This window comes from Protopterus annectens, chromosome 17.part0 (assembly GCF_019279795.1).
Source record: "Protopterus annectens isolate FY-2018-M chromosome 17.part0, PAN1.0, whole genome shotgun sequence".
NCBI lineage: Eukaryota > Metazoa > Chordata > Ceratodontiformes > Protopteridae > Protopterus > Protopterus annectens.
Genome location: NC_056751.1, coordinates 68,374,871 through 68,402,061, shown reverse-complemented (window position 1 = coordinate 68,402,061; position 27,191 = coordinate 68,374,871). Strand labels below are relative to the sequence as shown.

At 38.9% G+C, this 27,191-nt stretch overlaps 1 protein-coding gene across 1 annotated transcript in view; it reads right to left on the bottom strand.

The window, feature by feature from the left end:
- Positions 1–27,191, bottom strand: part of DNAH6 (dynein axonemal heavy chain 6) — a 5,071,261-nt gene that overhangs the window by 1,736,322 nt on the left and 3,307,748 nt on the right. The window contains exon 49 of the mRNA XM_044059309.1: positions 13,607–13,747. Within this exon, the coding sequence (XP_043915244.1) occupies positions 13,607–13,747 (141 nt within the window). The remainder of the gene's footprint in view (positions 1–13,606; positions 13,748–27,191) is intronic.

Genomic DNA, 27,191 nt, shown 5'->3' with positions numbered 1-27,191 from the left:
ACAGAATAGCTTATCGTGTGAAAATGGGAGCGAGTGTGGGAACCATAAAAAAGACAGAAAGAGGTACACCAGCTGGTCATATGTTTTTTTCATGTGCCCCGGGATAGTTGTATGTTTATAAGTCAGTGGGTCGCCCTCACTGAGGACGATGGTAAACTCGCCTTTCCAGAGAATGGTAGTTTTAATAAAAATATTTTGCTTAATCTCCAAGAGAAATTAAGAATAAAAGGGAGAAGAATACCAGGGTTGTGCTGGGCAGCATTTAATGATTGGATGACAGAGGCGAAAGAAAGAGAAAAGGATTCGGTTATTAGTAGTTTAAAGGATAATCAGCAGAAATTAAAAGAGCAACTGAAAGAATTACAACAAACTGCTAGTAATTTAGATATAGTAAACGGTAAATGTTTGAAGGACCCACCCTTTAAGGGGCTTTATCCTGTAAAGGAATTAGCTAAATTACAGATAACTGAATAGTCGGAAGACGATAATGCTTGGTTCCCCCCACCACCAACTGCACCACCAGTTGCTCCCCCACAGTATCAGCCCCCCCCTCGCTCAACAAGGAGCAGAAGCACAGCAGCCAGATTCCACCACTAAAGACCCCACCCCTAAAGAAAGAGAACGAGCAGTGGATAGTCACTCTAGTGACTCAGATCCAGACACAAGCGATAGAAAAAAGGGACCAAAAACTCATAGTAAGACTCATAAAGAAGCAAAAGCTGTAATGTATTTTAAAACTAAACCCTACTATAAAGGTAAAGGAAAACAACATTTACACCGACAAAGGCTTTTGGTCAGTTCCCTGCTATAATTGACAGTGGGGAATGGGTATTTTGGACCAGATAAATTTAATCCAGATTCAGGGTCGGAGTCGTCAGATGACGACAGATTGTTACCTTTGAGGGAGGTACCTAACCCGGCTCATGCTAGAAGTGCACAGGAACCACCGACTGTTGTAGTACCTAGGGTGTGGTCGGCGGTTGATTTTCAAGCCATTACTAAATCGTTACCACACATTCGTACTAATCCAGCTAAATTCCAGCGTGTGCTGGCAGGACATATTTGTTTACAAAATCCTACGATAGAAGAAGTTAAGGCAGTTCTTCAGTACGCCATAATGGCTGATCTGATGAAACAGATTTGGGACCATGCTAATGTCCCTACTCTGATTGGAGTTCTGATTGGGTGGTATATTTGGCCACCTGTACATGTACTTCATTTTATGTTGGCCAAACCTCTTGTCTACTAAGATTTCGCATAAGTGAGCATCTCAGTGCTATCAGAACTAAAAAATTAACAAATGCCCTATATAAGCATACTTTGATTCACCAAACTGCCCAGTTTCAATTTACAATCACCGACAGGATTCAGCTGCCGAAGATGACCAAGGCAGGCTTGTCATGAAAAGCTCAATAACATGGAAGCATTATGGATTACAAAACTGGGTGCTTTGTTCAAACCTGGGCTAAATGAATGTGGATAAAGCTGTATGCTGATATTATATATTTATACATATATTGTTGTATTTCAGGGTTTGAACTGAGCTTTTTTTCCCTATTCCACTGGGGATTAATGTGATCAATATTAATGTAATATTATTATATTCATTTTTGTCACTATTTTCTGTTTTTATGAATTGTTCATACAAAAAATTTTTCTTTTTGGTTACATATCCCTTTAAATTTCTCAGTATATAAGGAACATCAGTATGCATCATTCTAACTTTTTCTTTCTGCACTGAAGAAGGCCATTACATTGGCCGAAACCGGTTTGCAGTTTCTTTGTTTTTTTATTTTGTGTTTCAACATGCCACAATAAAAGTAGTTTTCTGCTTGCCTTAACCTTTGTGCTGGCTCGTTTTGTGTGTTTTGACATTTTGGTTTGAGCCTTGCACTGGATCTACCTTGCGTGTCTTTTTGGTTTGCTCCCTACTCTGATTCCGAAACATGACTCACATGGAGATAATGAGTTTGAAGCAGTTAGACAGCGTTTAGTAGATGCTATCACAATAATAGTTCCAGCCACACCCAACTGGTCCAAAATCAAGTCAGTACTTCAAAAAGAAGATGAACCCGTGGACAAGTATTTAAATCATCTCAGTGAATCCTTTGAGGCCTATTCTGGGTACCCCGAACCCACTGAAGGGCAGGCACAAAGTGGATTGCCGGCTGCTTTCATAGATGGGTTACACCCACAAGTACGAGACAAGCTAAAAGAAGTGTGTTTAAACTGGCCTAGTCTTGGATTGCACAAATTAGTTAAACAAGTGCAATACCTCTCCGACCACTTAGCACAGGAAAAAAAGGACTTACAAGAGAAATTGGTTAAGGTGTGATGTGCACTGTCTTCAGGCAGCGTGGACGGGGAGGACATGGATGGGGAAGAGGGAGAGGTGGACGCCAAGAGTCTGGAAACCATAATAGACAAAACTGGCAGGAAGATCGATCAGCCACACCCCAAAATCAAACAGAGTGTTTTAATTGCTGCCAAGTAGGCCACTGGCGAAATGAATGTCCGTATCTGGCTGAGCAACCTGCCCCACCTACTGATACGTCACCTCAGTGGAATTCTAATTGGACTCCATCCAATCGGCAGTCATCACAATGAAGGTTCCCTGAGCAAGGACAACAGCAGTTGTGCCCTTTCATATCGGTGGATCAAGATGGACCACATGTTATGTTACTTGTCAAAATCAAACCGTATCCCTTCTTGACTGATACTGGAGCATCCAAATCTATGTTAGCCGGTGAAGCAGCAATAAATGTCCCCCTCTCCAATAACGTAACCAGAGGGGTAGGTGTCTCTGGTATTCCTACTGAATATTCTGAAACCATCCCAGTCCCAGTGACTTTGGGACCATTGCAAGACAATCATGCATTTTTAGTAAGACCCCCAGCACCTTTAAATTTATTGGGAAGAGATTTGCTCTGTAAGATGGGAGCAACTATCTTCTGTACCACTGAAGGAGTATATTTACAAGTACCTTCAGACAAACAAGATAGTATTTTGTCTACTTTAGATGAAAATGTCACTCTGCAAGCAATGTGTATGCAGTCTGACCTTGGTAAGAATAAGCATTTAACCTCATTACCCTCTCATCAATGGACCACTCATGATAATGATGTTGGATTTCTAATTTCAGCCACTCCTGTTAAAATAACCTTAAAACCTGGAGCAAAGTTACATCGGGTACCACAGTACCCTTTGACGGTAGAGGCCACATCTGGTACTGCTCCCGTCATTTCTGCCCTGGTGCAACAAAGAATTATAGTACCTACAACAAGTCCTTGTAATATCTCAATTCTACTGGTAAAGAAACCTGGTAAACAAGCTTACAGATTTGTGTAAGACTTGTGAGAAGTCAATAAAGCTGTCTTGCCTGTTTTCCCAATCGTACCAAACCCAGCTACGATTTTGAGCTGTATCCCACCTATAGCACATTGTTTAAAGGTTACAGATATTTCATCAGCTTTCTTCTCTATCCCAGTACATGCAGATAGTCAGTATTTGTTTGCATTCACTTATAAGGGCCAACAGTACACTTGGACCCAACTAGCTTAAGGGTATGTAGAATCTCCAACCTTGTTTTCCAGAGAGATGCATAGACAACTGCAGGATTTACAGTTACCACCACGTTCAGTATTATTGCAGTATGTAGATGATATTCTTCGTGCTTCACAAGATACCCAGTCTTGTATAGAGGACTCACTTCTAGTTTTAAGATTTTTAGCCGAACAAGGTTTTAAGGTAAATAAATCTAAATTGCAGTTTGCTCAAGACAATGTAGAATACCTGGGACATATCATTTCCACAGGTTCACATCAAATACTTCCAAGCAGAATCACCTCCATTCAGACTGCTCCCCGCCTTGTAACTCAGAGACAACTCAGGGGATTCCTCGGCCTAGCAGGTTATTGTAGACAGTGGGTGCCCAATTTTTCAGAAAATTCAGCCCCTCTGTTACAGCTTTTAAAAAGGAGGTCACAGACCCTCTCCCTTGATCCCCTGAACATGAAACACCTTTCAGGCTATGAAAACAGCATTGATTAACCCATCTCCCCTAGGGCTCCCAGATTACTCTAAACCCTTTGTTTTCTTCTGTTGCAAAAGAAATAAAACTGTCCTGGGCCTGCTGGCGCAAGCACGCACAGGAGGCTATCGACCTATAGCATATTACAGTACTCAGTTAGACCCTGTTGCTTCTGGCTACCCATTCTGTTTACGTGCAGCAGCAGCCACTGCTGTTTTGATAGATATGGCAGCACCATTGACATTAGGGCATGACAGTATATTAGCAGTACCTCATGCGGTACAAGCATTACTTTTAAAAACAAAGACTCAATATCTTTCTAATGCTCGCCTCACTAAATATGAGTTAAGTTTATTAAGTAATCCCACTATTCAAATTACATGTTGCCCACCACTAAACCCTACTTCATTAATTCCAACAAGTGACGAGGGTGAACCACATGACTGTGTGCTTGTAGATAACACTGTTTTGTCTCCTAGATTAGATTTGCAAGATGTTCCTTTGCTTAATCCTGATTTAGTTCTTTTTGTGGATGGATCCTGTTTATGAAATAATTTTGGCGAACTTCAGGCTGCATGGTCAGTCTACTCGCCATCTCAGGCTTTGCAAACTGGACAATTACCGCCTGGCACTTCCGCACAAGCCACGGAATTAGTGGCACTTTCGCATGCATGTAAAATGGCCAAAGATAAATCTGTTACTATTTATACTGACTCACGTTATGCCCATGGTGTTGTTCATGATTTTGGTACCTTATGGAAGGAAAGGGGTTTTTTTGACATCCTCTGGGGCACCAATAAAAAATTACCTGTATATTGAACACCTCTTGCAGGACTTATTATTACCTTCCAAAATTGCTGTTGTCAAGTGTGCAGCTCACCAGTCTAATGACTCCCTAGTAGCTAAGGGAAATAATTTAGCTGACTGGGCTGCTAAGCAGGCTGCTCTTTCGAATACTGTTCAGGGAAAATTTTTGCAGCCTATTTTACAAACACTTACTTTTGACAGTACTGTATTGAAAGCTTTACAAACTGAAGCATCGGAATCAGAAAGAAAAACATGGCTGGCCCATAATCGTTTTCAATGCTCTGATTCAATTTGGTAGCACCCGGATGGCAGATTAATTTGCCCCACATCCATGTTAAATTCTCTTATAAAAGCATACCATTTGCCAGCTCATGTCGGGGTACAAGCATTGATTAAACAAATCCAGAAGGATTGGTTTGCCCCAGGACTTTCTGTTTCTGTGCAACATTTTTTGAGCACGTGCTCCATTTGTTTACAGCATAAAGTTTCAAAGGGCACTCTGGCTCCCGCTCAACCTGTGTCAAAACTAATGGGACCATTTTGTGCCTTACAATGGGACTTTACTGAACTCCGACCATGTGCTCATTTTAGATATGTTTTGACTATTGTTGATATTTTTTCGGGATGGTTAGAAGCCTACCCATGTGCTAAGAATTATGTTATTTCAGTTGCAAAAAAGTTGTGTTATGAATTAATACCTCGTTTTGGTGTTCCTTGTCAAATATATTCTGACCGAGGGACACATTTTACTGCTAAGTTAGTTGATTCATTGTGTACAATGTTAGGCATTACTTTGAAATTTCATTGTCCATACAGACTACAGGCATCAGGTATTATTGAACTATGAACCAGACTTTGAAAACCAGACTTGCTAAAGTCACTTCAGAAACAGGCCTAACTTGGGTACAGGCCTTACCACTAGCTTTACTTTCTATGCGGTCACAACCGCATCCTGCTAAAGGTCTTTCTCCACATGAAATCCTCATGGGTCGCCCTTTGCTTATGCCCATGGCACTGCCCCCACCTTTTTGCTGAATATGATGCATTTGATAATGACGTTCTTTTGTATTGCAAATCTCTTGTTTCTTTCTTACAGTTTTACCACCGACAAGTAGCAGTTGCTCAACATCTTCCTGATCCTTTTCTAGCATCCACTTTGCAACCAGGGGATTGTGTCTACGTTAAATCCTTCTCTAGAAAAACAGCGCTCCAGCCGCACTGGAAGGGGCCCTTCCTGGTTCTTCTAACGTCATCTGCTGTGCGACTGCAGGGATCTACGACTTGGATCCACATTTCACACATCAAAAAAGTTGTGCCGTCTGAAGATCAACAGCCTTTACCTTTTTCAACTCCAGATTCTCCTCACATTGCTACATGTACTCGCAGTAGAACTGTTCCAGTACCTGACAATGCCTAATATTCACCCTTTTGGAAAACTCCAACTTCTGACACTACACAGACTCAACCACTATTTCCACACAAATACTGGACAATCATTTTGGTGGTCATTCTTGTTGCACTGTTATTTTTGCTGTGGCCATTTTTATTTCCTGCTCCATCGACGCAACACACCAAACGAGCCATTTGGCACCCACCTTTCAACACCTATCAAGCCATCAAATATGTCTATGCTTCTACATTCAACGTGTCTAACTGCTGGATCTGCACTTCTATTGCCTCCATACATGGGGGATTGTTATTGGCTGCAGCTCCACTAAGTATCATTGATACATGGACTAGTCTACTTGACAACGCTGCTAACATTACATTCAGTAAATCTATTGCATTCCAACTTTCTCTCCGTCACAATGGCACTCTGTTTCCGACGGAATTACACAAGTCAACATCACTGGGCTTGAAAAATGGGACAAAGTATCTGCAATACTACAATCGAATACCAGTGCAATTATTCAGAAGGAAACGCTTAGCCTCAGGCTGTTGAGTTTCATTTGATGCCATTCAGCCGATATTGAGAAATGCCTCATTATCTGAATATCGTATTTCTTGCCATATTCCATGGCATAACCACGGGCAGTGATCATTCTTTAAATGTTACCACCCTGGTACAAGACTGTTATTTTATATGCGGAAGAATGCCCTATAAATGGCTACCAGAGAACTGGTCTGGTAACTGCTTCTTAGGTTATCTAGTCCCAGCCATCTGACATACATCTGCCTTACCCAAAGGGAAAATTCGCAAAGTGCAAGAGGTTAAAAAGCCTACCAATCCGTTAGGCCAAATTGATGCATCATGGATTTATCATCATGACTTAGCTCATGCTGGCACCAAAGGACTATCTCATATGGACTTGGGTGATGATGTCATATCATGGGCTGGTATAATCCCAGCATACGGAGCAGCAAAATCAATCTGGGAACTGAGAAAACTGTCTAAATTGCTTGAAGTATTAAGCAATGCCACATTTTCTGCCTTAGAACTAGTGACTGATGAACTGACTGCCATGAGAGCTGTAATCCTCCAAAACCATATGGCTCTTGATTTCACCCTAGTGGCAAAAGGCGGAACTTGCGCTTTAATCCAGGAGGAGTGTTTTATGTTTATTCCTGACAATCAGCACGAAATTGAAAGTCATCTCAAACTCATTCAAAGAGTCTCCGAACTCTCTAAGGCCAAGGAGGCTGATAACTCAACATGTGCATGGCTAACTAACCTGTTCTCAGGTTGGGGAGGTGGACGTTTAAAGTTAATCCTATTAATTGCAGTAATAGCGCTTATTGCTTTTCTTGTTGTGTTTTTAATCAAAGCATTGATTTTGAAATTAATGTCTTTCAAGACTATTAAAAAGGTGCCAAAGTTTTATAGGTCTACAGTTATGGATGATGAAATAAAAATATGTGACAATGTTGAAGGAACTAGCCACATGGTTATGTTAGACTTAGAGCAAATGTATGATAGACTAAACAGTGATGCTTACACAGCATCAAATGGGGGATTGTAGAATATGAATGGTCAAAGCATGTGTTCAAAGGAGATTGAGTATGTGAGAACCTGTATGTATTGATTTGAACTCTGTACTATGAACTATTAAGTAAACTGTGAATAGTGGAAATGTACTGAAAAACAAGAGCCTGTCTGATAGCAAGAAATGTGTCTTATATGGAAGTGTATCCGATTTTCTTTCTTTGCCTAGCGATGTAGTAATGTGAACTGTGATTGGTTAATTGTCTTTTGTATTATTTTAATTGGTCTAGTTTATATTTTTGTACTGTCAGCAATATCACCAGCATATACGCTTATGCATTCCTTTGTTCGGGGAGTCTCCCTGGTACTTTCCAGTAGGCTCCCACACGTGTGTAATAAATACCACTGAAAAAGAGAAAGAAGAGTCTTGTCTTCATTTAAGGTAAAATGCAAACACAACAAACTTTTCTCCCTCTCACCCCTAGCAACTCCCCAAGAAATAACGTCTACTAATATAACCCTCTGACTATCCGTAGAGTGCAAGTCTTAGATCTGCACTCTAAGGCCATGAGTACAGCTTTGATGGGCCCTGATAACATCCCAGGATGCCTCTTAAATAGCCTGAAATATGACTTATCAGGGCCACTAGAATCACTATTTAACCATAGCCTCCACATAGGTTTCTTGCCATGCAGGAAGACTGCAACGGTCATCTGTCAGCACGAGGATGGATCATCCAAAGATCCTGAGAACTGCATACTTATTAGCCTGATTAGTCTCAAGGGCAAAGCTATGGAAAGTATTATCATGGAAATGAATAACAGTAACATAGAAAGCCTTTAGACACTGCATCCAACCCAGACTGGTTTCATCAAAGGCAGGTAATGCCTACTGAACCTGGTGGACTTCTTTGAGAAGGACGCCAAGGCAATGGGTGAGGGCAAAACAATGCATACTGCCTACCATGACCTACCAAAGACATTTCATACAATACTTCAGTCAGACATTGTAAACAATCTCATGAAATGAGGTGAACCTCTATGCAATTCTCTGGATAGCCAGTTGGCTCACAGACAGGACCTAGGAAGTTAAGACTGGAGAAACCACCTCCACAAAGAGGCCAGTCTCCAGTGGAGTCTCCCAGGGCCCTTTTCTCATTCTGATCCTCTTTGGCATCTATTTTTTTGGAAGTCAAGGCCAATGTCAAGGGCCTCTGGCTTACCAAGTTTGCAGTTGACTGCAAGCCAGAAGCAATCATAGAAATTTCCTAAGATACTACCATCATATAGGATGGTCTAACACAGACAATTGATTGGTGCCAAAGCCATGGTTTAATGCCAAGAAATGCATAATAATACAGAAGGACTGCCTCATTAATAAAACACTCCTAAAAGTAGACACAAAAATCAGGGATTTGGGGACTCATGTAGACAGTAACCTCGCTTTCAACTAAGATGTGTCTAGAGTAGTAAGAAAAACCATTCTATGTCATTCAACTTATAAGTAAGGGCATGGCATCTAGGTCCAGGGAAGTAACTGATACTGTACTCAGCCCTCATCAAACCCATCATTGAGTATTGCACACCTTTCACTATGTATCTGGTCAGGCACATGCATCAGTGGAACATTCACTGAGATTCCTCACAAAAAGAATACATGGAGTAAACACAATGTCCTATGCAGATCGTCTCAAAGTCCTATCTCTATACTCTGTTTCCTACCCACTGTTGAGAGGTGATTTATGCCTGGCATATAAGGAGTCCTTGGATCCCACTCTGATGTACCTTTTGTATATCCACAAAATATACAGTACTAGAACTACTAGATCTAAGGATTTAAACTTAGTTTGTGACTTAATAGGACATGTTGGAGGAACAGGCATGTATCTCAGAAGATCCCCATTCTCTGGAATAGGCCTCCCATCCATGGGAAGCAGAGCTCTTCCCTAATGCTATTCAAGTGCAACCTGGACCAGTGGATGGGAAACTGGAAACTCACCAGTGGTTAGAAACCTATGTCTCTGATGGAAAGAGGCAGCCATTAAATCATACCCTAACTAACATATAACCCTTAAAGTAACCTCTAGGGCATGATAACCCATGGGATACATTGGGGCTGCGTGATTATGCCTATAAAAGCCCGAGTGGAAATTAGCCTAGTATAATTCTATTAACCTATGAACCTATATACATTATCTACAACATTTACGCTTTTAACATATAATTTATTCCAGAAATTTAATAACACACTCTTCAAAGATAAGTGTATTACTTGAATTTAAAATGTTTAAATATAAATTCCATGCTTTAAGTGAGATTTGGGATTCAGAATTGTGTTTAGAAACTAATTTGACAGCTTAATAGTACTTAGTTTTATTTACTTAACATTTGTTTACCTGGAAAATCTGACTGGGACAAAGCCCATTTTCAGCAAAGGCCTGGGGAGAAAGGCTCCAGATGCATATCTTTGGAATGTGGGAGAAAACCAGAGCACCTGGAAGGAACAGACACAAATGCAAGGAGGACATGCAGACTCCACACAGAAAACACACTAGCTGAGGATCAAACCAGAGAACCTCTTGCTGTGAGGTGACAACGCTAACCACTGCACCACTGCGCCACCCTACATATTGTTGAAAAAAACTATGACCAGGTTAGAGGACACAGTGAACTCTATTTTTTGTTATGTAAAATTTTGCCAGGGCAAAAATGGTAATTAGTGATTTAGATGGAGTACATCAATTTCTTCATGTGGCAAAGCAAATTGTCAAAAAATAGGTTTTTGTTTTGGGACGTTACTGTGTATATGTTGCTATATTGGTTTACTATCAAAACATTGTAAAACAATTGCATTCACGCTCATAAACATGAACTGAATGCCTGAATTTAAAATAAAGTCTGCTCACATCAAGTCAAATACCCGACAACTACAGAGTCGATGTTAATGTTGAACATAAAACACTACAGTGCAAAAATTCAGTACATCTTCGCAGGGGGAAAGCCCCCCTGCACTCCCCCACACACCCTGCTAAGTATATCTTCCAACTCCGAGATTGCACTACAGTCAGGAAAGGGACGAATGTCCCAATCCGCACTGTATGGCAATCTCTAGCCCTTAGATCGACTTCATATCAGTGAATGCACAGTGGCATTTGCTGATATGAACTATTGACGGTCGGCAAGATGGCAATTGACCATCTGCCGTCCGATATCCCATTTGCAGAGCATCTGCATTCAGGATTTTGATAATAACCCTGCTGTAGTATTGTCCATAGTTGTTTGGTGGGTTTGCATTCCCATAATATGTGTAATCAGCTTTGGGTGTATTTCACAAAGAGCAAGCATCTCAGAATAAATTACTGAGTATTGCTTTGTATACTGGGATGACATAAGCATCATTAAATATCATGAACTGCATTAATCAAAATATTTGGATTGTTGCAAATGGATAGAAATAATAAAGTGACAGTGATGAAGTTTAAATATTTCATTAGTCTTAGTTAATTACTCTTCATGGAGGATGGGAAGAGAATTTCTCAGCAATTATAAGCATTATGCTCTCGTCACTTTTGCTCTGTCAACATGAAAGCATCACTATATTCTATGAACAGATTTTACATTATCATCAATTTTTAAATGTACAATGAACAATTTTGTTTATGTTATTCAATCTCATTAACACGAGAACTATACAATATACAATTGCTGTTTAAACACGAGCTTAGCTGTCAAAACATCAGCTTCCTAGTCATAGTTTGCTTATGTTTGCATTATATTATTCTTGAAAAAGAGTGATGTAGGTCTTTGATTTCAATAAATGCCAAGAGGTCTATTGCCTTGCAGCAACACAAAAATCTGAATTTTTAAGCCTTTTTTCATCATATAAGAAAATAATTGTATGTTATTACTACTACTAATATATTCCTCAGTCTTTCACTGAGGGTTTTCCACTGCCTTGTCCCTAGTAAGAATGAAACCACAAAACTATGGAAATTATCCCCTTATATAAATATAAATGAATACCCGATTAGCAAGTCTCCAATAAGCAGAATTTCTTATTGTTCTACCTAAATCAGGCTCCATAACATTTCTACTCTTATTTACGCTAACCTTTCCTATAGTAGTTGTTTTTTGTGGTCCTCACCATAACTAATACATGGTATCCTATAATTACTGGAACACCATCATGGTTTTTCTTCATTCAATGGCATTTGATGTTTTTTCCCTTCTGTGACATTTGTATGTAAATTCAAATGCCAGGTTCTGCTTTTCCTCTTTTTAACTTTATTCCTTCTCAGTTGGCCTTTGCTATCCTGTCCCTGTGATCAATACTGGATTTGGTTTTATACTATTATTCCCTTGCTTCCCAAATGTATCTTCCAAGTTTTAATAACTTTGTTTTTTTTCCAGGGGTAGATAATAGAATTGGCTATGGGTAGTGAAGCATTTACAGGTTGCCTCTGTCTACCAGAGACATAGATGTCAGACCACGGGTAAATTCTTGATTCCCCATCCACTGTTCAATTTACATTTCAATTCGGCTAGGGATGAATTCTGCTTCATGAGGACAGTAAGCCTTTTCCAGAGAAGAGGTAGTCTCTAAGACACATACTTGTCCCATCTACTATGGAAGCATGGGCAACTGAGACTTTGACCTATACAAGTGTCATGAAACCACAGTATTGGTAATACTGGACTTGCCACTAGTGCAATGCATGATAGGAAATGCAGTCCACTGTACTAATGAGACTCAAAGTTACTGCAAGAGCAAGGCTACAAGTAGGAAAATGCCTTACAGTTTGCTGTACTATCTCTCAAGCAAGTGCTGTGGGAAACAAAATGCATAATAACCCTGTTGGAGCCTTGTGTAGTGCCCTCCATATGAGAGCAAGGTCCTATTTCGCCAAATAGGTTCACTATCCTACAGCTGGTCCTGACCTAATCAGAAGAAAATGTTTTAGAACCTCTATAAAACTGATTTAAGGAAAAGGATAGTGGCATTATAAGAACATTTTACTATAAGAAACCAAAGACTGTAAGATTAATGATACAAGAAAGGATTACAGATGACAGACCTGGTCATCTAAGCTTTGAAAACCAACAGAAGATACAGGAGATTTTTTTTTTGGCATTTAGCGTGCAGTATGAGGAGTATTTGGTGGAATATATGGTACTAATTAAAGGCAGAAGACTTAAGCTTCAGAAAGTGCAATGTATACTGAAATAAGCCTACAGCAGCCTGAAATAATTTTATAAAAAAGGGTAAACAGTGTAGCAGATTAATATGAAAAGTAAGAATGTGTATACTCCAGTTTCAAATCAAACTTCATTAAGTACATGGGCAAAAGTAAGTATACAGTATGACAAATGAGTGTCAGGGAAGAAGATGAGTTCTTGACCTTGCTTTATATATGCGGGTATGCAGTAAAGACAAAACATCAATCTTAAAAAAAAAACTTTATTTATTTATTTTTGTTTGTTTTAAGTGTCCAGCGCATCTAATTATCCCATTATTTAATTTTTTATGCTGCAGCATCTTTGTTCAATTTGTGCCGAGTGGGTATTCTTTTTTCTCATACTTTAATAAAGCTGTTAACCTTAAAGTAATAAATATAAATTAATCAATGCTTTGTGAATTACTTTACTTAAAATGGTTAAAGTAGGTTTCTGTAATTCAGAATAAAGGGTTCAAAACTAGACACAAATGAAAGAGTTAATAAAACAACTATGATTATTTCAGGTTCTGATATATCACCAAAATACTTATTTTTAATGAAAGTAGCAACTTGGGCAGAATACTGCACAACTAGTATACCACAGCAACTGTTGTAATTGGTCATTGCTCACCTGTACAAACCAGTCAATGGTACAGCAGTTTACAAGAGATGGAAACATTCGACACCTTGATCGAAATGCCTCTCCAACTGGGCTCATGCATAGCACAATGTGTAATTTCTGTCGCACACGGTTGATGAAATATTGAAAAACCTGAAGGAACAGATACACATTCTTGAAAATATATAGTTGTCTATAATTTAACAAAACACTTTCTTACAGTAAACACACCTTGCACTAAATTACTAAAAATAAAACAGAAACAAAGGGTGTTTATACATTTTAATTTATTGCATGTGAATCAGAAAATGTTTTACCTATCTCTGTTCTTCTGCTGGTTCCCAAGAACTACGTTATTTTTCAGTCATAAAGTATACAGCACCTAAGTTGCAGCAACAGCAACTGTTTTATAAGGATAGCAAATGGCAACATAAGTTTGTTTCTTTGAGCACGTTCATCATAGAGAGAAGGGTTCTGGGTAAGTGGTACTCAAAATGCAGTTCCAAATCTTCAGTGTGACAGCTTTGAGTCATTAAGGGAAGCACAGTTGTGTAAGATAATGTAACAGTATATCTTTGAGGAGATGTCACTGAAACAGTAAATCATAATATTTAGGTTTTGCCCCCTCTGAGTACGTTGATCTGGACAGTATTTCAAAGCTGTCCCTTTTCCCTGTGAAGGCAAAAGCTGGCATTAAGCTTGTGAAAAGCTCCTTTTTCTTTTGGCTGTTCCCATTAGGGGTCGCCACAGCGGATCATCTGTTTCCATTTCTTTGTGTCCTCTGCATTTTGCTCTGTCACATCAACCACCTGCATATCCTCTCTCACCACATCCATAAACCTTATTTTAGGCCTTCCTCTTTTCCTCTTACCTGGCAGCTTCATCCTTAACATCCTTTTCTCAATATACCCAGCATCCCTCCTCAGCACATTTCCAAACCAACACAATCTTGCCTCTCTGGCTTTGTCTCCAAACCGTCCAACCTGGGCTGACCCTCTAATATACTTATTACTAATCCTGTCTATCCTCATCACACCCAGTGCAAATCTTAACATCTTTAACTCTGCCACATCCAACTCTGACTCCTGCCTTTTTGTTAATGCCACTGTCTCTAACCCATATAACATAGCTGGTCTCACTACCCTTTTGTAGACCTTCCCTTTCACTCTTACTGGTACACTCCTGACACTCTTCTCCACCCATGACATCCTGCCTATACTCTCTTCTTCACCTCTCTTCCATACTCTCCATTACTCTGAACTGTTGATCCCAAGTATTTAAACTCATTCCCCTTTGCCAGCTCTACTCCCTGCATCTTCACCATTCCAATATCCTCCCTCTCATTCACACACACATATATTCTGTCTTAGTCCTGCTGGCATTCATTCCTCTCCTCTCTAAAGCACATCTCCACCTCTCCAGGGTCTTCACAACCTGTTCCCTACTCTCACTACATATCACAATGTCATCTGCAAACATTATAGTCCACAGGGACTCCTGTCTGATCTAATCTGTCAACCTGTCCATCACCACTGCAAATAAGAAAGGGCTCAGAACTGATCCTTGATATAATCCCACCTCCACCTTAAACGCATCATGCCGGTCCCAAGCCCAGATAAATGGGGAGGGTTGTGTCAAGAAGGGCATCCGGCATAAAACATTTGCCAAATGAGCTTGTGAAAATACTGACACAAATAAAGCTAGGCTCTCATACAACTCCAATAATGGACACATTCTCTTTTTTTCATTGAGTATGAATGTTCTGCATGGAAGGTATGCTTGTGATAGATAAATATTCAGTGTTGAGCCAAATATCCATCCATGCTTACAAGTCACACCTAACTCTCATAATGACTCTTTGAACAGCTGCCTCCACTGAGGCAAATACAGTAATATGTAAAAAAACATGCTGGCTAAGTGGAGAGGATTGATGAAGCCCTAACTATGACCTCAGCAGACCAAGTTTATGTAGCAGCACATGTGCTGGTGACATCAGCTGGGGATGGAGGGCATTAAAAAAGGGTGGCCTACGTGGTTGTTCTATTGGACAGGTTAACAGATGTGTTGTAGGGTGCATCTCCCATTAATGAATATCTGGTGGAGCCCAGAAACCTAAAGGGAGCTGTCTGCACAAGATGGGAGGGTATCACTGTATTAGGAGCTACATCAATGCCAGAACTGGGTGAAGGCCCCATGCAGTACTCACAGCCCACCACTCCCTTAAGCACACGTATGACATGCTGAGTAAATATCAAGACAAGCACGAAAAAAGTCACCTGATGGCTACCTAGGTGACAGCTGCACCAAAGCTGCTCTTCCCAGTATGCAGCACATAGTTACAGTCATGGTGACTGACCTGATGGTCAACAGGCTCAAAAGGCTTGAAAAATATACAAAAGAAAATACAAAAAGGATTCTGTAGTACTAGGAAATGTACAAAGTTTTATGAATGATGTGAAACATAATGTGTGCAATAATTAGAGAGGACTTCTATGCAAGGGGGAGAAATGTTATTGTTACAAACACCTCTTTTCAATATTGCTTTCATGGTAAGTACCTTACATAACTGTACTATTTTGTTTGAGATGGGTCACTGCATTTGCAGGTACGGGGGGGGGGGGGCACTCCAAAAATAGAAAAAATCAAGGTAGTGAAGCCTAAGGCCATTTGCAACCAATGTGGACTGAAGAAGTAGTATGCAAGATCTGCAGAAGAACACTAGGAAGGTGGAGAGCAAGGGATTATGAGCAAGGGAGGCATTGAATCCTGGGAAAGTGTGCAACAGTGCTGAGGAAACTGCGAGCTAAAGCTGCAGTTTTGATGGTAAAGGAGAATGAGCTAGACCAGATGAAGACATACCTCACAACCTTTTTGCTCAATAGATCTAGACAAAGCCAAAAATAATGAGGGGGAGAGATCCCAAATCACGGACATTTTTTAAATATTACTCCAACTGAAAAAGTTAATACAGCAAGTTTTACATCGACATAACTTTTCTGAATAAGAAACTCTAATGTCTGATATTATTTACTAATGATAATCGTTGGTGATTTACCAGCTATACAATTTTTATGAGGTACAGGACTAAAATATGAGGCAAAATCAGTAATGTTTTGCAAAATTCTGCAAAGCTGAGAGTATGGATATAGTCTACCAGTGTTCTGAGGCTTTCCATCTTTCTATGAAGAAATACAATTAAAAAATAGCCAACAAGAACTATCACAAGCCACAATAGAGTTCATTTTCTCTAGCATGAAACTGATGGACCAAAGCTAGACATAAATGGAAGTCTGGTGACCCACCTACATCAGTATTTTCACAGGTACAAGACCACCAGTAATCATCGCAGAGAAGACAAAGACAACTGAAGAAACTCAGAAGGCACATGAGCAACAGACAACAAATAAATACAAATGCTGTATCATACTGTTACAGTGGCCTCACAAATGAAGATATTTATTGTATGAACATAAATTTCATGGATTTCATATAAAGCCTTACTGGAAAAACATATGAATGAAGTAATTTAATCACCGACGCATCATATTTTGAACCGAAACATTTAAAAAAAGAACTAAAATGCATGCATTTCCAAGCCTGCTGTTCTAATAAATAGAAAAAGAAAGCAAAACAGTCTTGATGACTTAAATAGATGTAAAACATTCATGCTCTAAGCTTAATCCATAACACAACACATGTTCAAAACACTGTATATACTTTTAATCAGCTTGATTATTTAAAAGGCCACAGGGAAGAAAAGTTTCAACTACTGTGTCAATCAGTAGACCTACATTTCTATCTGCTTAACATTGCAGCATGTTGTTATAAAAAGTCAAGTGGCTGTTAGCAATGGATATTTTAAATACCAAAAAAGAGACGGAAACTTAATTACTTTGTAAAACCTAGAATACAGTTTGTGTCTTTCGGCTTTTCCCGGTTAGGGGTCGCCACAGCGGAACTTCGGTCCGCTAATGATTGGTAGTGGATTTTTACGTACCGGGTTACCAGCCCTGACGCACAGCCTTCAACGAAGGCATGCCCCATTCATGTATGCCTCCACACAGAAGACGCTCTATCTAAGAATCAAACGGGACAACGTCTTGCTATGAGGCGACAACGCTACCGCAGCACCACCCTAGAATACAGTAACAGAGATAATATTAGTGTGGGGCATGATACATCAGATACATCATTCCCATTGATGTTTAGTTTCACCCTGGGAATATGCAACTCAGTCATGCACAAAAAGTATTATATCAAGTGGTAGTTAGTACAGCAGATTAAGCCTATTAGCTACTTCCTGTAGTCCAGGGTATGACTCTTTCACTCTCCATTCGTCTCCTGTGTGACTATAAGAAGATAATGCAATTGAGAATGTGGGCTATGTCCCTCAGTGGTCTGTTGGACTGCATGCCTGACAACTTCCTAAGTATTCTAGCAATGCTGATGGACAAACATTTAAATCCAGCAGCAAATATTTTTGAGCAGTGTACAAAAGTTAAAATGCCAAGACTGCTTTACTTGTACTGAACAAATGAAGAATAATTTTTCATTTTTGCTAGTATAAAATGCATAACTCACATCCACCACATTCATGACATCATTAAACTATAGCTTTCTGTTTTATTTCAAACAACACTTGAGTTAGATTGTTCTCCTGATAGTCTGCAAAGCAAATTACAAATCTCACTGATTATAAATTACTGTGAGTGTGCCAGGCCTAAGGTGCAGGAATACGTTCTCATCTGTTACTCCAGTAGCCCATTGTAGATCACAGTGCATATGTGAGGTGTGCTGTGTCTTTAAGAACCATGTCAAGACTGTGCATGCATGTATACATGTTAGATATGTGCTACTCCTACACGTATAAATGTTAGACATGTGCTACTCCTAGTGCCATTTTGACAGAGCAGCAAGAAAGAGAGCTTGCATGATCGCAGTAGTTAGTTTGTATATGTTACTTAAGTTAAAGTCAGTAAATTTCTATTGTAATGTGTTTGTATAAAATAAAGCTGCTTGAAAATAACCCATGCAGACTCTGACATGGTGTTAGAACCGGGATTGCAGAAAATAATATTCGGAGCCATGAGGTGCAGACATGACAGTGATGGTAAAATAAAAAAAAACAACCACAAAAGGAGCCAGAAAAGAATAAAAGGTAATCAGAAACTGCAGAAGCTGTTTATTTTGTAAGAAAGATAAAATGGGGCATTACAAGGGCACATATTAAACAAGTGGAAGGCACAAAAGGTTTATTAACCAAGGGAAATGTTTAAAACAAAAGTATTTGAAGAAATGATTAACAGAAAAGCAAAACAAGCATGTTTAAAAGCAAAATGAATGAGTTTGGGGCAAAATGGGCATGTTTAGAGTAAAACGAGCACAAGAATGGGCATGACCAGAAATTAAATGAGCAAAACGAATATAATAAGGGCAAAAAAGGGCACATTGAGCATAAAATAAAGGCGAGTGCATGTTTTTGGTAAAGTGCTGTGTTTTGGCATAACTACAACTTCGTATTGTATCACGGGCATAATTAAAGTTATTTGAAGTATCTCACAGTATGTAAACATGATTACAGTGTGTGCTGTGTATGTATAAGTTTCTTGTGTGCAAAGAGCAACTATTTCATGAAGTACAGTTAAAGTACGACCATTTTGAAAAAGTTTCTTATGCTGGGTATGTCTATTCACAAAGTGCTGCCATTACAGAGTGTTTCTTGCACTGTAAAGAGTTGCCTAGCAAGGTGCTGCCATTTTGAGAAGATTTCAGTGTTGCGTAGAGTTTATTCACAAAGTGCAATTACTTTGAAATGTTATTGACTTAAAGCTTCTCTTGCCCAGTTTATTTGCAAAGTGCAATTACTTCAAAATGTTATTGACTTAAAGCTTTTCTAGCAAGTTTATTCACATCATACAGTAATTTGAAATGCTTTTTAAAATGGTGATAAATTACTTTAGCAGAACAATAATTTCAAGAGTATTACAATGTCCCTGAGTCTTATTTCATAAAATCCAGTTACACAGGGCCACGTACAGTTCTTTGATAGGTTTCTTACACTGATAAGAGGTGTTTCTTACAATACAGTAATATCAAGAATATTACAGTGCTCGGGAAGGTTGTTTCACAGAATAAGCCCAATTGCATGGAAAGCCCAAAAGCATAATTTCAGAAGTGCAAAGTTACAGAGACTGGCATAAAGTTCGGGCATATGTGTATGTGAATATGTTTGTGTTAATTTGCAGAACCCTTCACTGGTATGTGTTAATATGGTAGATGGATTTCGAAAGCCCTTACCTTTTGTATTTGATCAGAATATTGCAGTGAATTGGAGAATATTTGAGCAAGAGTATGATATTTTATACAAGCAGCTTATGCAGACAAAGATGTATGCACTGGGGCATTCATTTTACTAAACCTAGCAGGGTCAGAGGCCATAGAAAGAGAGCGTTCATTTGTGTATGCATCAGCAGTATATGAAGGGGAAGGTGAAGGTCATCATATTGTTGTACAGGCTGAATCAACAGAAGACCCCCAAGTGTTTGAAGTGCAAGTTCAGAGAAATGTGTAACCCCCAAACAAATATTACATTAGAGAGGCATTTGTTTTACATGAGAAAACAGAAACCAGGGGAAAAGTTTTGCAGCTTATACAACTGACCTGAGAAACAAAGCTAAAATGTGTTGGTTTGGTGATTTAAAAGTTGAGTTAATAAAGGACAGACTCATGTGTGGTATTAAAAGTGCTGCTGTTAGAAAGATTTTGCTTCGTGACAGTGATTTAATGTTGAATAAAGCCATAGAGATTTGTCAAATCCATGAAGTGACAGAAAAGCACACAAGTGTACTTGCAAGTGACAACAGCATGGTTTCCGTAGGCTCCAGAGCAAATGTGGATGACATGCAACATGTGGCAAATAGAAATAGGCTTACTAAGCACATGGCAGCCACTACACTGCTGGCTCATCAGGGAGACCTCGTAGCTTTCTAGCAAGTTCCAAGACCAGTTTAGTTAAAGGAGCATGCTCAGGCTCATGTTCAAGCTCAATGCAGTACAAGGATGGATCAAAAAAGCCCAGTCTAGCTTTTTTGTTAATTGTCGCAACTGTGGTGCAAATCATGAGTATAAAAGACAGAAATGCATAGCATTTGGTCAGCCATGTCACAAGTGTAAAAAAAAGGAACCATTTCCAAAAGCTTTGCAAATCAAGTAGACCTCACACAGTTGTAAAGAAGGGTCACATAGAAAAGCAAGCTGATCAAGTAGAGCCAATGCAGTCAACTTTCTATGTAGATGGTGCATCAGTGATCGATGAAAGAGTTGATGCGATCAATTTATTTGCGAAAAGCTAAGTATTTTGTACTGTTTAGATCAATGGTAAACCCACACAGCTTAAAGTAGACACTGGTTCAAAGTGTAATGTTATATCTGCAGACACATTTGCTAAAGTGAGAACTAAAACTCAGTGTGGTCAGTAGTTTGAAACATGTTGCTTATGGAGGTGAAGAAATTCAAACCAAAGGCTCAGTGATGCTTTCATGTTATTTGGCCAAGAGCTGTTGCAACTTGTTATTCTATGTAGTCTGAAGACCAGTACAGTCTTTATTGGGTCTCAGAGATGGTTTGAGAATGAATCTGCTTTCTTTTACCAAAGAAATTCATCATATAAGTGCATCTCCTAGATCTAATTTCTCTGAAGCTATTTTCTCAGAGTATGCTGTTTTTGATGATAAGCTGGGCAAACTTCAAGTTGTGCATTCCATGAAGTTAGACCCAAAGGTCACTCCAGTGGTCAGACCAGCAAGGAGAGTTCCGATAGCCATGCAAGATAAAGTTAAAGCTCGGCTGGGTAAAATGGTGCAGCAAGGTGTGATTTGTCCAGTCACAGAACCATCTGAATGGGTGTTGTTCATGGTTGCAGCTCACAAAAAAGGCTCAGACAAAATCAAAATACATATTGAGCCAATAGATTTGAACAAAGCATTGATGAGACCGTATCATCCAATGCGCACAGCTGAAGAGGTCGCAGCTCTAATACCAAATGTTTTTTCTGTTTTGGATGCAAAGAGTTCATTTTGGCAAGTGATGCTTGATCACAAATCTTCATTTCTAATGACTTCTGGTACTCCATTTGGCAGATACAGATTCCTAAGGATACCATTTGGAATAAATTCTGCAAGTGAAGTCCTTCTACGTGCAATGCAGCAAATTCTTTCAGGTTATCCTTGTGCCATAATAGTAGATGATTTATTGGTTGGAGGCAATGGTGAAGCTGAGCATGACAGAAATCTAAAGAGAGTTCCAGACACAGCACGTGAAGTAAACTTGAAGCTCAATCCTCTGAAGTGAAAATTCAGACTTCCAAAGGTTACATATGTAGATCATTTATTTACCAGTACAGGCTTAAGACCAGACCCAACCAAGCAAGCAGCTATTCTTGAGATGTCTGCACCAGACAAATGTTCAAGCTCTGCAGTGTTTCCTAGGCATGGTCAACTATTTAGGCAAGTTTAGACCAGATATCAGTGAGTTAAGAGTGCCTTTAAGCGAGCTGATGCACAAAAATGTTGCATGGTCATGGTTAGAACATCACCAGAAGGCATTTGAAGACCTTAAGCAGAAAATTGCTACCCCATCTACATTAAGATACTATGATGTGAACAAACCAGTCATTCTTTACTGTGATGCTTCAAAATTTGGTATTGGCATAGTTTTACTTCAAGAGGGTAGACCAGTAGCCTATGTATCTAGAACACTTATCCAAACTGAGATGCAATATGCTCAAATTGAGAAAGAACTTTTGGCAATAGTATTTGTTTGTTCCAGGTTTCATGATTATATTTATGGTTGAGCTAGTCAGACTGAAACAGATCATCCACCTCTAGTTACTATTCTAAAGAAGCCTACACATTCTGCTCCAGTAAGATTACAAATAATGATGCTCAGATTGCAAAAGTACAATTTCAAAATGGTCTATACGAAAGGCAAATTGCTCTATCTGGCTGATATCTTATCCAGATTGCCCAGCAATACAATGGAATAGCTTGACGCAGAGAATTTTGACTTTGACATGATTGCAGTGCATAATTTTTCTACCACTAGACTTGATGAGTTAAGAGATCATACAAAGATGGATCCAATTTTGCAAAAGCTCAATCACTGCATTAATGTTGGATAGCTGTTAAAGTAATCTAGTGTACCACCTGAAGTGCAAACTTATTTTTCTTACAGAGATGAAATGTTGATTGAAGATGGCATTATTTTCAAAGGTCTTAACATTTTTGTTCCTGCTTCCTTATAATAAGAATATATCCAGATTTTGCATCGTGGTCACCCAAGTTCCACATCCACTAAGAAAAGGGCGAGAGAATTGGTGTTTTGGCCTACCTTACCGAAAGATATTGACAGTGTACTTTCTTCTTGTTCAGTATGCAATACTAGATTGCATTTGCAAAGAGGACCACTTCAGCTAAGTCAAATTCCTGAACTACCTTGGTAAACTGTTGCAAATTATATCTTTGAGTGGAATAATCAACCGTATTTGGTACTGGTAGACTCTTATTCAAATTGGTTTGAGCTTCATCTATTATCTAATCTAACTTATACTGCTTTTATTACTAAGTTGAAACGTAATTTCTCAGTCCATGGTCATCCACACAAAGTTATTTCTGACAATGGTACTCAATTTACTACTCAGACATTTCAGAAATTTGTAAGAGAGTGGGACTTTGTACATGTCACTAGCAGTCCGGAATATCCACAGTCAAAATGGTCTAGCTGAACATGCAGTGCAGAGTACAAAACAATTACTTGAAAGGTCAAAGCCTGATAACACAGATGTAATTTTGAATTTGCTTAATCTCAGAAACATACCTTGTAATGATATTCTTGGCTCACCTGCTCAAAGTCTTCTTCTCATGCATATCAGAACTATGCTACTATTAGTTCCAGTTTATTAAAGCCTAAAGCTAAGAACAATAAGACCATCAAAGCTCAATTATCCAAGAAGTGCACCATCCAGAAGTCCAGTTATGACAAATTGAGTAGATCACTTCGTCCAATGAGGGAAGGAGAAACGGTGAGAATACAAACAGTGAAAGGTCTCAACTGGATTGGTCAGATTACTAGCATTTGTTCCGAGCCATTTCTTATAGAATCCGAGATTGTACAGTATTGATGGAATCTTAGACATCATCTTCCTGTACCAGAATCATCATCATCACCATCACAACATTGTTTCTGTGATGTAGGTTCTGAATCCCAGAGTGAACCAGATGTTGTTTCCATCCCAAAGTGTGTTCGAACCTCTGATTACATTCCTGATGATGTTCCGAAAACTCCAAAGATCGAACATTGTAAAGAGACTGTTCCAGTTGCTAAATCCAATTCCCAGTTTTATGTCACATGTTATTGATGAATATCTAAGCCAAGTGTGAAATACACAGCAACGTGGACTTGACTGTGTGTATATATGTATATATATATATATATATATATATATATATATATATATATATAGATAGATATATATATATATATAGATAGATATATAAATATATATATATATATATATATATATATATATACACACAAGGGCAGTTAGCCTAGTACTAATCTATGAACCTATGAACTATATATATATATATATATATATATATATATATATATATATATTATATATATATGTGTGTATTAATATTGTATAGATTCATGACAAAAAAATGCCTGTGATTTCTGCATGTCAAACAGATTCATGACATTGTATAATCTATTTTTCTCAGAGGGAGGATGTAGATCAGAGTGCATATGTGAGGTGTGCTATGTCTTTAAGAAGCATGTCAAGACTGTGCATGCACATATAAATGTTAGACACGTGCTATTCCTAGTGCCAATTAGAGAGAAGAGCCAGAGACAGAGCATGCATGATTGCAGTAGTTAGTTTGTATATAAGTTACTTAAAGTCAGTAAAGTTCTATCTCAATGTGCTGCCTGAACATAACCCACGCAGACTCTTCTATTGTGTCCAAAGTAGGAGAGCTTCTCAGGAGGACGGAGATTAACAGTCAATGGTGGCTTACCCATTTGATTGGAAAGATGGAGACTATGACCATTTATGGCCACCCGCTAGTGATACAGCAGACCTGGATGAGTGCTGAACTCAATAGGCCTTTCAAGAAATGATTTCCTCAGGTAGATATCAAATACTGGAGGTGTGATGGGAAAAAGAGAGTGGTAATTGGGAAAAGCTTTTTTGTTTTTCAATGAGATGGCAGATTTTAAAAATTCTAAAGAGAATACTTTGTTAGAAATGTTGTGGGAGTAAATGGTTATAATTAAGGAAATAATTATTTTGAGCTGGGATATAGGATCTGAATTGTTGAGACAGAATATGGTCTAAAGAAGTTTAATGCTATGCTATTGGCACAAAAAGTAAATAAATAAATTAAAATCAAAACCAACTGTAACTGAAGTATTGAATTTTTTTTTGGGGGGGGGGGGCTGCATCATCCTATAGTACCATACCCCAGTGCCTCATGTCCATAGCTTGGCTCTACAAGTATTCTCATTACCTCCTTACTTCCTTCATGTAGGGTGGGGCTGGCAGAGATCCTAAGTGTGCCCTGGGGGGTCTAGGTGTCTTCCCAACTGACAGGGGATCTTTGATGTTATGTTGTACCCTGTTATCTCTTGGTAGTAACCATATGGTGGGCATGCAATAGGGAAGTGTTGACTTATCTCCCCACTTCTGCAGCAACACAGTCAATGTCTCTGCCCTAATCCCTGTTCGACTATGGCCACCTCCTCACATTACCAGCCTCTACTGGAGATCCTTGTGTAGGGACTGCCCTCAAGAATGTCCACACCTTGGGATGGTAACACCAACCACTCCTCCCTGCCACTCCATCAGTTGCCTGAGCTCCAGTCATTACTTTCTCCCTCTATATCTTTAGAGAGGCTGAAGTATTGAATACTGTAAAGGAGATAAAAGACTTAGAAGTGGCCTCTTTAGAAAAAGCAACAAACAATCTACATAGAAATGAATGGAGTTCATGGGAATAACACATGCAGAGTAGTTTTCTGGAGGAGGAGTAAATTTATTGGAAGGCAATAACTGAGCAATTCATGTAATGCTGGAGTGAATGAAAATTGTTAAAATGTATACTACAAGAAAATAACAAAAGAAATGTTCGTATGTTTTTTTTCTTTCTATTAAATTTATATGTACCTAGGTCTCGTTTAAAAAAATGTCTTGTTTAATAAAGATGTAAAAAAAAAAAAAAAGAACTGCATAGAATTGTAGTTGTAGTTCAGCATGTGGAAATATACAACAAACAGCCAGCACCGCAGACCATGCCTTGGAAGAAAGCTCTACAGCCAACACAGGGAGGTGTCAGTTACTGAAGTTGTTCATGTGTTCTCCATCTCTGTCCTTCTCCATCTTTAACTAACCATCTGGGTAAGTAAGAAGTGTAAGACTGTCTGGTCAATTTAGGGGTGAAAAGACAAACTACACTGGAAAGCAAAGAGCTCAGTGAGCTTTCCCAGACTGTCATTTACAGTCAGCTGAAGAACATCAAGTAGTGAATGTAATAAATGAGCTGAGACAGAGAACTGGTTCGACTCTTTTACATCTTATGACATAACTGAAAAACACTGATTTTTCTTCCTGCCTCTGTTTTAAGAATATGCCATAATATACCAGGCTGTAAATAATGTTTAATATATTTTCAAAAAAGTTTGCTTTAAATGTTGGTTTAACTTTTTAAACAACAATTTATCTGAATGATCTGTTAAAATCATTACTTATACTATAGCTTTCTATTTAAAGCTAGTTGTCTTTGTAGATTCAGATAGCTGTTAAGTACGTTTCACAAAATTATTTTATAACTATTGTATTATAAGAAAATAAAGCTGTCTGGCAATTTCTTCAACAGGGTTATGTGCGTGTTCCTCTTTAGGAGAGTCATGTCAACTGTAGAGGTAGATTTTTAGGTAAATTTGAATGTGAACTTTCACTAATAGTGGCTATCATTATCTGGAATCTGTTCTTAAGTCTATGTATCTGCAAAATCTACACAATGACGTTAATGAATTTATATGTTACTGCAAGAAAATACAATTCTGAAGGACAGATTTTTGTTTCTCATCTTCCACTGTGGTATTATGTCCTTTCAAATGGCAACCAGAGCATATGCCCTTGCCCATTCATTTCCTCACAGCTGACCCATGTCATGCTGGAGAAAGGGGAGGGCATTGTTTCAGAAGTGAATGGGGGGATGTTTTTATATCCTATGTGCCCTCGGGCTCATTTGACTTGTTTATGAGTTAGCACTAAATAAGCTAATTAATTGGGGGGGGGTATTCCTTCAAGGCCACAGATTATGCCTGAAAGCCCATCCTATGGTACAGCAAGGCAGTCTCCACTGTGTTAACCTCTCATCTCAACTGGCATTTTATAATTAGGAATGCAACTCCTTAGAATATGACTCCCACTCTCAGACCCAATATGAAGTTAAAACATACTTGGTCTTTCATTGCCTGTCCCTCACCATAGCCCTCCAAAACCAATAAATACAACTGAATATGGTTTGCTGAA